The 11565-nt window shown below is 31.1% G+C and overlaps 1 protein-coding gene across 3 annotated transcripts in view; it reads right to left on the bottom strand.

The window, feature by feature from the left end:
• Nucleotides 1-318: 318 nt before the first annotated feature.
• The window catches only part of HGF (hepatocyte growth factor), an 85414-nt gene continuing 74167 nt past the window's right edge, over nucleotides 319-11565 (bottom strand). For all 3 annotated transcript variants that reach the window (XM_025291053.3, XM_006069430.4, XM_025291050.3), the window contains 5 exons: nucleotides 10005-10079; nucleotides 9019-9165; nucleotides 8222-8328; nucleotides 7956-8101; nucleotides 319-3975 (listed from right to left, as the gene is read on the bottom strand). In XM_025291053.3, the coding sequence (XP_025146838.1) occupies nucleotides 3799-3975; nucleotides 7956-8101; nucleotides 8222-8328; nucleotides 9019-9165; nucleotides 10005-10079 (652 nt within the window). In that variant the 3' untranslated portion in view covers nucleotides 319-3798. The remainder of the gene's footprint in view (nucleotides 3976-7955; nucleotides 8102-8221; nucleotides 8329-9018; nucleotides 9166-10004; nucleotides 10080-11565) is intronic.

The raw sequence follows: 11565 nt of genomic DNA, 5'->3' as shown, positions 1-11565 counted from the left end.
GAATTCAGATGATCATTCATGACAACTTGTATCAGAGCATCACTCTAGCAAATATGAAGAATGAATAATTATATTTTGCAGTGGAAGAAACTGAAGTCCATAGAAATTAACAGTTTACTGAAGATCACTGATATTACCATAGATAGAAGTTGTAACAGAATAATAACTTTTGTCTTGGTTCTATACACAAGTTATATGATCTTTCTTGCAATTAAGCATATATAATTTCTGTCAATGAGATCATTGTTGTTTGTTTTCTGCATTAACCCCAGAGCAGATTCAAATATGTCCACTTATATAACTAAAATGAAGAGAGCATTTTGATAAAATATTTTATTAATAATAATAAGCATGGTTATAAAAATAACAACTTTATTAACTACAGAAAATTTATATACATGTCATAACCACAGTGTTCCCCTTTGGGTAAGCATCCAGCTATACCACTCAATAGGCAGCTTATCTATTTCCTATTTACATACAAGACAAACAGTAATAACATCCACAGTATTCCATTTTCAGTTTCCTAAAGACAGAAACTTTCTGTGCAAATGGAAGTGAACCTACTGAAAACCACACTGTCAATATTTATAGGGTCCAGAGAATTTTAACTTTTTTTATATTAGCAAATTCTTAGTTCAAAATTGTTGAATACTGAAAGATAAATTCTTTTGGATTTTATTATGAAACATAATTTATTTACATAAAGATTATATTTCATTCAAATTAACTTTATTTCTCAAATGAGTTTGTCTATATATATGGGGTATAATTGATTGAAAGTAGTTCTTTTTTGGACTATGTCAATTTAAAATATTTTTAGTGTGAGTTTATTAAAATTCTTCACCACATGATCCCTATATTGCAAAGCCAGTATTTTTTTTTTTAATGTTTAGAAAAAGCAAGAAAATTCCTGACAGCAATTTCTTATTTCTTGACAGTGTTTTTTTCAAGAGAATGTTGTGGCTATAACATTCACTTTCTACAGTACCATTGGTACCAACAAGAAATATTCACAGGAATAAGTGAAATACAATTTTGTTATCACATGTCATTATTGTTATTTTTCTTGCCCTCCAGTGTCTCACATTTCCCATAGTTTGAAACACTTAGATAGCAAGCAAGAGCCTGTTAATACTAGAGATTCACTCAATATAAACCATTTTACTGAGGACCTGCCCACAGCAGATAGGTAAAAGTCAATACACATTTCACAATAAAATTAAAGAAGTACACAAAAGGATTATCATTCCTTCTGCACGGCAGAGGCATTATGACAAATATTTTAATTTTACATTACTATTCCTGGTAGACATAAGAAAATGTCCACAATTATAACAGCACATAACCATTATTCAAACAGCCAAAATAAAAATGTCATTGAAAACTTCTAATTTAAAGATTTTTTTTCCATGACTCAAATGAAATGGATTTTTACAAAATTGGATTTTTTATTTTTTATTAAGAAAAAAGAATGCCCAGGAAATAGTATTTTTCACCAGAGAAAAATGACATGGTTATTCCCTGTTGCACCACCTAAAATAACATGGGTCTTGTTCATCTTGCTTTTATATCTATTCCACCAATCTCCTATAAAAAGGGAACTCCCAAAGAAAAGAACTGCTTTTTACACATCTGATAGTTATTGGTGGTCTTGTTTTATCCTTATTAAAATGGAAAACACTGAGTTCAAAACATCTATAAAGTTAGCTTCATTTTGTATCTATGTCATCTCTACCCTCAGTGGAAATTTAGAGGAAAAGACATAAAAGAAATATTTTTAAATGTGAGTATTTAAAAGAATTGCAATTTAGTAAGTGTTTTACAAATATAATTAATATGTGACAATAAAATTTTGTCATTTAGCGAGAAGAAACTGAAAAATACTTTAATATCTAGACAATTTACCTTGGAAATTTCTGTTTGATTATAATGGTATATTACGTAAGGGAGAGAAAAATACAATACACTGTTATGTACTAGCAACTTGTTGGATTTCTCTTCACTGTCACTGTTTCTTGATACCAGCACATATATTATTACAAAAAATAAAGAAAATGGCACAATTTCGAAAAGAATTTTGGATTTGCTGCCCATAATCTGAACTAAGTTCTTGAGTAAAATTAAAACCATTTTACTCAAGATTGAACAGTGTCTTCTGGAATTTTTAGAGCATCATTTGGATCCGTGGCCTTAACTGAGATCATCCAAAAGAAACAAGTCAGAGAAATGAACGTACTAGATTCAAAATGTTCAAATAATTATTTTTAAAGAATTTTTATACAGGAATATTTTGTGAAACTTCAGAACATATAATAATTACTCTTTGTTATTTCTTGACAAATACATGATCTTTAGCTAATCATGACTAATACAATAATAAATATGGTCTGGTTATTATCATACAGAATACAAAATCTGAAATTTCCCATGCATTAGGAAAGATCTATGTAAAATTAAGTAAGATAAAATAAAGGTATTTTGATAAAATACCTCATTCAGCAGATTTAACTGTACTTTAAAAAATAATCGAATACAGAGTTTAGACAAACTAGTTCCTTTCCTTTTACATTTTTTCCTTTACTTGAGTAAAGTTTGATTAGACTAAAACACCTCCAGTTAGACAAAGTGATTTTTATTTCTTTCTTCAATATATATTTTAATGCATAATTTGGTGAAAGGCTATTTACAAATTTTAGAGACATGGGAATTTTCCTCTTACATATTTGCTTTTAAGTTAAAGAAGATGAGAAAGAAGCCAATCACAGCAGCAAGTCTTAGACTTAGATCCTTAAATACATCTTAAGGACCATTACACTTTTAAATTTCAATTAGTTATCTCTCATGTTTTTAACTACTTTAGGAAAAAAGATCTAAAAATACCTTGCATAAATAAGTGTCCCTAAATTTGAAAGAAAGAATACTAATAAACAAATAGCCTATTCCCTTTAAGAATCAGAAACTATCTAAAATAACTTGGATAATAAATATACGTAAGCACCTAGGTTAGGTGTTATTTAACTCTGTGTGTTATGACCACACCTCAATTGCCAAGGAGTAGAGGTCATCTGCAGATTATATGGAGGATGATCTAGTCACTTCTATCTTGCACTTTTCCTTAATATTCCTACTAGTCTTTAGAATTTTTTAAATATTTTTCTTAAGGAAAAACTATAAATATACAATTTCAGCATATTTAGGGATTACATTAGATACACCACAGTTTGAACTGTAGTGTATGCACATGTGTACCCATGTATTTGCATATAGGTATATGTTTTTGTAAAAAGTATATGTACCAGTATTACAGGATACATGATGAGGAGAAATGAATGAACTATAATGTATAGCATATTAAAGGTAATATAATTTAATATAGAGTTACAGTTTAAGGACACAAGATATAAATTGTTTTTGTGAGGTTGAAATAATGTTTAACTTATGGTTTATTTATTATTATGAAACTAACCTTGGAAAGCAGCTGAGAGAAATTAATTGATCTTTTCCATTGTATCTTTAGCATCCAGCAATTATACCTTTGCATTTTTTAGTTCATTCAAGTATCTTCAGGAGATATGTTACTACACTTGCATGTACCTTAATTCACTTCAACATTTACAAAATAACACTGACAAACAAAACAACAGCAAACGCCCATAAATATTAATGAGTATCTTAACAAACATGACACTCAAGTAGTTGTCTCAGGATTTTTAAGTTACATTTTAATTCCATGTACTCCAAAATCTTCTTGTAAAAGAGACTTGTGTTATTGGAAGCTTCAGACAGTTATACCAGCTACGACTGTGGGGCCTTATACGTTAATATGATTTTGTGTATCCATTTTGCATAATATGCCACTCGGACAAAAATACCAGGACGGTTTGGAATGGCACAGCCACGACCAGGAACAATGACACCAAGAACCATTCTCATTTTATGTTGTTCACAAACAAGTGGGCCACCATAATCTCCCTAGGAAGAAGACATCAATAATAACAACAAAGTATTATTTTAGAAATAAAAATGAACAAATCATTAGCATTTCATATATCAATTTATATCTCAAATATATATATATGTAAAAAAGAGAATAACTTCAACTAAAATATGAAGACATTCAATTGATGTACTAAACCATTGGTTGTCTTTCTATTAGACAACTCAAGACTGAGATAAGTACAAAGGTTCAATAGTGTTCTATCATGTGTAGTAATCATTTAAGAATGATTTGTCTTTTCTAAAATAGTCACTCATATTTTAAAGTGGTTTTTGCTTTTGTTCCATGCAGACTAATTAATACATAACCACTGATAGCTTTTTAAGAAAGTAGATTTTATATTCATTCTGGTTTTCTTCTGGTGTTCTGAGTATGTTCAATATAGAAAAAATGGAAAATATAGACAAATACAGTATCAAAAAAACCTCACCTGTAATCATACAGTTTAAATGATTAAGCCACATTAACTTTTATCTAATTTCTTCCCTTCTCTCAACCCTGCCCCCAAAATGATTTTAACAAGTTAAACAAAAACTTGTAGGCAGTAAAATAATTCTATTTACTGTTTAGAAATTGCTTTTCTGGGCCTAAAGAAGGAATGTTCCTGCACTTACTGTTAGTATTAGTAGTTAACAGTTATATATATATTCGTCTTACTCCTTGTGGAAAGGTTGTATGGTAACCCTGTTGTATGATCATATCTTCATAAGTAATAGATGAAAGATGAATAGATTGATAAAAGGATTTACATGTATATTTTTTTAATATAGATGTTATGTTTATACCATTGTTGTATGTCATCATTAAAATGTGCTGCATCACTTTTTTTGTGCCATACAGCCTCCTGGGATTGTAGTGACTGACTTTTGGCATCTTTGTATCTAGAAGAGTGCTTGGGACTATCTTCATTTTCCCCCAACAGTGATGAGATAAACTAAACTACTGCAAAATTTAATTCTGTAATACAAGTAGAAAGAAGAGAGCTATCAACATTCTATGATAGATAAAATCAAGGTGGGGGTGACACAGAAGATAAAATACTAAGGAAAATAGTTTATTCAAAGAGACTTGATGCAGATGTACAGAAGGGACTTGTGGACACAGCAGGGGAAAGAGAGGATGGGACAAACTGAGAGAGCAACGTTGACACACACACACTACCATGCATAAGATAGATAGCTAGTGGGAAGCTGCTGCAGAGCACAGGGAACTTAGCTTGGCGTCTGTGATTACCTAGAGGAGCAGGATGGGGTGGGGTGGGTAGGGATATATGTATACTTATAGCAGACTCATGTTGTTGTACAGTAGAAACCACAACATTGAAAGGCAATTATCCTTTGATTAAAAATAAATGAATAAATAACCCACAAAAAAGTGCAATGAAGTGAAAGTCTTCTGAAGGCCAAAATTCATCATAAACAATGTTCAAATAAAGCCACAGATTGAAAGAACATTTGAAACTCCTATAAATCAATTTGAAAAAGTAAATGACTTAACAGATAAATTTGCAAATGAATGAAAAAGTAATTACAAAGTATGATGAAAATAGGAACAGATGCTTAAATATGTGAGCAATAAAATCTGATCAAACAAAAATGAGATAAATTTTGAACTGGCTTCCCTGGTGGCTCAGACAGTAAGGAATCTGCCTGCAATGCAAGAGTTCTGGGTTTGATCCCTGGAGCAGGAAGATGCCCTGGAGTGGAAATGGCTACCCACTCCAGTACTCTTGCCTGGAGAATTCCATAGACAGAGGGCTACAGTCCATGGGGTCATAAAGAGTTGGATGTAACTGAGTGACTAGCACTTTCATTTCTTCATTTGTACCAAAATATTAAAAATTGACGATACTGAGTCTTAGCAATGGGAAAAGGGGATTTCTTTTTCATATAGTGTTTCTGGAAGAATAATTGATATAAACTTTTGAGGGCAATTTGACAGAATGTATAAATTCTCTAAATTTGCTTTAATGTTGTCATTCCATGTTAAGAATCTATCCTAAAGAACTTATGATTCAGACACATGCAAAAAGATTTCTCTATAGGAATATCAGTTTTGCTGTGTGTTTAGTCTCTTAGTCGTGTCCAACTCTTTGCAACCCCAAGGAGTGTATTCCACCAGGCTCCTCTGTCCATGGGGATTCTCCAGGCAAGAATACTGGAGTGAGTTGCCATGCCCTCCTCCAGGGGATCTTCCCAATGCAGGGATCGAACCCAGGTCTCCTTAAATGCAGGCGGATTCTTTACCATCTGAGCCAAGAGGGATAGCTCTGCTAATAGTAGCAAATGATTAGAAACTAATAACTGAACTGAAGTATTCAATAAAGAGTAGGGGTTAATTTTTTAATTAAAAATAAAAAGAGGATATATGCATACATATAACTGGTTGACACTGCTGTACAGCAGAAATTAACACATTATAAAGCAGCTATATTCCAGTGATTTTTTTTAAAGACTTGATTAAACTCTGCCACATGAATTTATCTGGTTTTTAAATTAATGCACCAGTGTTCACTGATACAAATTGTTCAAGTCAATTACATTTTTAGAGACTTTCATTAAATGTGATACTATTGCTATCCTACAAATGTTTAAGAGATTTCTTTTTCAAGTGTTTAGATTTCAGTGGTCTGGGTGATTAAATTATCATTTCAAATAACAGTGATATAAAAAAATTAAGCATTTTTAAGAAGTGGCTGCATCAATTTGAAGTAAATGGATAAAAAATAGCAAATATGTGATAATATGATAAATTTTTCAGTGCTAAAGTTAGGAATCTAAGAGTATATAGATGATAAACCAGATTACAGGCTATCCAGAAGAGCAATTGTCAAAGTAATAATGGCAGTAGAACTTGAATAAGTGTAAACTTCCTAACTATCTCAAAGACTTGGTTTAGCTCAACATTTTTGTATTTACAGAGCTCTTTGGGGAATAAATAAATAGATAAAAAATATTCCTCATAAATTTTCATTTGTTATAATAGACTTAGTGATGTTAGATTTACTGGAACAAAAAACACCAAATTCCAAAGTGGTTATAAACACATAATCAGTTTCTATTCATATTATTTTCAAGCAATTTAAACTTTTTTTTTAACTTAAAAATATTTTATTTTCTTTTCAAAGATGAAATCTCAAAGCAATATATACATAACATATGGACTTCAATACAAATTTATGCTCCATACATAGGGCATTTTCCTAAAAGTCAAAAGATATTTCACTATTACTGAACTCATTCCATATTTTACTACACATAGTATTCTATAATTCCAGAATTCTCAGGGTTGGAGAACTTGTCTCTTGCATTGAAAATACATCTAAAATAGCAGTTTAACAGCTTGTTTATGTTAAATAGGGATAGGAACACTGCCAAGTAAAAAGAACAGTTGCCTAAGAAATGAAAATGTCCAAACTCTTAAAGTCACAAACTTTGACCTTCTGGTTTTTTAAAATAGAAGCGCGCACGCACACACACACACGCACGCACACAGACACATACACACATACACACACACACTGGCTTAACCAAAAACACATTTAAAGGTTTAAAACCAGGCATGGATCTCTTACTAAAATTAATAGAGTTAGGTTAGAATTTGGGAAGATCAGATAAATTTAGAAAAACATTAGAAAAAATGCAAGCTATGATATCAAACTGCACGTTGGCTACTTCTAATTTGAACAGCTTTCTCTTAGAGTTTTGGCTGTATTAATTTCTTGCTATTTGAGAGATGAATGGCATCTTAGTTTGCTGCTAATGAAATATGGATTGTTCACTGTTTAGCTAAAAGAGGTATACAAGAATAATAAGGGTTATATTTTCCAATTCCTTTCTCTTACAACAGGCAGATGTACAATGATTCTTATTTGAGAAAAATAGAAAAAAATTATAAACAGGAAAAAATATGCTATCTATCACGTGTTACTTATTTTAAAATCCCCCTTTTTTACCTCACATGGTCCTGATACAATATTTTCAGCCCCAGCACATATTTCAGACTCATTCAGAGTCACCTTCCCTTGATGATATTGGCTGCATTTCTCATTCCCCATAATATAGAGATGTGCTACTCGTAGTAGACCATCTGAGTTGATCACTGGAATGGTGCAAAATATGTATGGTTAATGAGCATAGGGTAAAGTGAGAAAATAAACAATTACAAAATATTTTTGTAAAATAAATATGATATTGCCTTATCTTTTAAAAAATAGCTTACATCCAGTGTAGCCCCAGCCATAAACACTGCAAGTGGTTTTTTCAGGAATTGTACACCCATAATTAGGTAAATCAATTGTACTAACAAAATCATCCAAAATAGCAGGCCTGAAAAGAGAAAATATAATGGTAAGTACCTTTGACTGGATTCAGCACAAAATAAACATATTAAAATGTAGTATAAAAGTTTAATATACTTCATTTAGAAAGAATAAATAATTTTGCTTCAAGTAGGTAGTAGAGAAATGAATATTTGAAAATATTTAAGAGTAAATGGTCATTGTTATTTTTAAATCATTATTTTACCTGTTAAAAGTTACCATATAATTGCTCACTAAGCTTTGGTTTTAGAGCAGGCTAACCATATTGTTGGCCCAATTTCATTTATTCACATATGAACAATTTGAAATGCCCCTCTCTTTGCCTCTGTATGCATATACACACATACACACACATATGACATGTGACATATGCTTTATAATATATTTACATGAAAGTGAAAGTGAAGTCACTCAGTCATGTCTGACTCTTTGCAACCCCATGGACTGTAGCCTATCAGGCTCCTCCGTCCATGGGATTTTTCCAGGCAAGAGTGCTGGAGTGGACTGCCGTTGCCTTCTCCAGGGGATCTTCCCAACCCAGGGATCGAACCCAGGTCTCCCACATTGCAGGCAGACCCTTTACCGTCTGAGCCACTAGGGAAGCCCATGAGAGAGAAGGAATAACCACACAGTTGAATAAAAAGATTCAACCATTCAAGTGTATGATAAAAATATGAAACTATCTAAAGGAACTAACCTAGCAAGCTTCAGTAATACCAGATCTGATCCTTCAGGCCCATATACCAGTTGGGTAACATTTAGAACCTGTTTGCGTTTCTCATCTCCTCTCCCATGGACATCATGAATTCCAAGCCAAGCTTCATAATCTTTCAAGTCCTTGTTTCTAAGTAAAAATTAAAATATAAAATATAACTTTAAATTATGCAATATTATTTATATGTATTGTTATATTAGCTTACAAGGGCAGATAAATAACCTAAATTTAAAGTTTAAAGTATAATAAAGAGCAACACATTTTTTATTGGAAGATTCTGAATACTACAAGAACATATAAGCAGAAAGAGCCTTTAAATTGCTGAAATTCTAAACGGCTATTTTTTCAACTTGCTTATTCTTGCTAGAGAGTAGGTCATTTATGAAAAATTCTCAGGTAAAGCATATTACAAGAATTATAATTTATTGCAAGTTTTCCTCTGTATCTCAAAAGTGTATATGTTTGCCTTATTAATAAGGATTGAAGATTTATACTAACAAAATCAGTATAATCTTGATGAAAATCAAGAAGTAAGCTAACAAATGCTATTTCTTTATCTTTTCCTTAGGCTAATTTACTCTGAAAATCATTCTCAGTATTATTCTGAGGCTGGCTGTACATAAGAAGGAAGTGAGGATTGAAAGAAGTTTGTTGCTAATTCAGAAAAAGAATTTCTATCTAGAAATATAGAATTCAAGAAGGAGGTTAGGGTAAAAATTATTAACATAATTCTAGCAAAATTTTCTCCCAAATGAGAGTAGTGCTAATCGTGGAAAGAGGTAGACAGAAGTAGTACTCATAACTATTAATTAAGTCAGTTTCATAAGCTAAATCTAAAATAAAAATAAATTAATTTGTTCACCCTATGCTGGTGAATATCTGTTAAATGACTATACATTCTAGGGGGAATCTAGGGGGAAGCCATACATATTTTTAAATGCTTAAAACAAATATTGGTTTCACTTTACCGAGAAGGGAAACACTGTCTTGCAGTAAGAATCCAACTTTCCTTTATCAATGATCCTCCGCAGATATGTTTATTTCTAAAAGAAAGAGGAAAGAAAAACAAGTAACATCTGTACAGAAAGAGTGCTTGCCAATTAATGCAAAACCTATGGCTCCATTTGTTAAGCATAAACACATTGAGAGGAAACTGTAGATATTAACCCAAATAGAATAAATGAGTATTTTTTTATCAGAAGGATGATACTTGATGATGTAGCATTAGAACTTGTTTTTCATAATGTGATTATAATTTTATATAATCAACTTTATTGATTCATTACCAAACACATGTTCACATGTGTGTAGTCTATCCTTATAAAAGAAAGCATGTGCTATAAACAGGATTATCAGACCTAATTTAAATTCAGTGTTTGATTATGAAAATGACAAATTTGAGTTTTTATTTAAATTCTGAAAACCATCTTGTGGTAACCATATATAATATTTATGCACTATTTGCTTCTTTCATTACCATTATTTAGTTCTGATACATTAACAGGATATAACAGTAAATTTGTTTGTCCAGCTTAATATCAACAATATAACATTTTACTTATCAAATTAAAACAGTTTTTCAAGATATATCATCTAGGAAATTATAATATATTTGTAAAGAATAATAAATACTAGAATATTTATTTGATGATATCCAAAATCTGTAAATGTATTCTTTTTTGGCAAACACATGGGAAAAAGTACAACTACTCAGAATTTACATTTCCAAAGAGTACAGATGTTCAGTGCTTCAGAGAGTAATAGAATAAGATTCCCAGACTAAGACCACATTTATTTACGGCCTATACCACACAGGAGGATAAGAATATATAGAGAGTTTTAGTTTCTATTCCTCTCTATGAGTTTTGGAACAATAGATAAACAGCTGTTGTTACTAAGAACTTAGATTTAAAAGGAAAAGAGTACTTTTTTAAAAAAAGTTTATACTACACTGATCTGGTGAAAAAGTTTCACCTACTTCTCCAAAGATGGAGACTTCAAAAGGAAGTCTCCTATGAGTAAGAATAAATTCAAAAGTATTTGCCTTTTCTTCTGGAGTAATGAGATTTGCAGAGATCCTCTAATTAGCTCAAAGATGTAGATTATTGGAAATTTTTCTACAGTAAAGAAAATACCACCCTCAAATTTTACAGCCTTCATTATGTCTTCACATTGCATGATTAACTTTAATATTCTGGTGAGTTTCATAACTCTATTTTAGTTACTACCCTACAATTATCAGCATAAAGATTTATAAAAATTGATGTTAATTCCTTGAAAGAAAGACACACTAAGGGAACTCTAGGTCATTTTCTACTTGGTGTATAAAGAATATAAACTTCATGCTTATTAAGAATTGACTTATTCATTGAAAGAAACATAACCAGTTTCAAGTTGTCCCTATTCTACTTTAATGTCACTGTGAGTTAATTATAGTAAAAATGAATTTTATTCCTAAATTCTAGGAAGCTAGAGTTAAAGAAACAGGGAAGGTTTAGAAAAAAAGGAGATATTCCAGTTTGTATTTAA

Source organism: Bubalus bubalis, chromosome 8 (genome assembly GCF_019923935.1).
Source record: "Bubalus bubalis isolate 160015118507 breed Murrah chromosome 8, NDDB_SH_1, whole genome shotgun sequence".
NCBI classification, from domain to species: Eukaryota; Metazoa; Chordata; class Mammalia; order Artiodactyla; family Bovidae; genus Bubalus; species Bubalus bubalis.
Note: the sequence above shows the minus strand (reverse complement) of the source record. Positions and strands in the feature narration are given on the sequence as shown.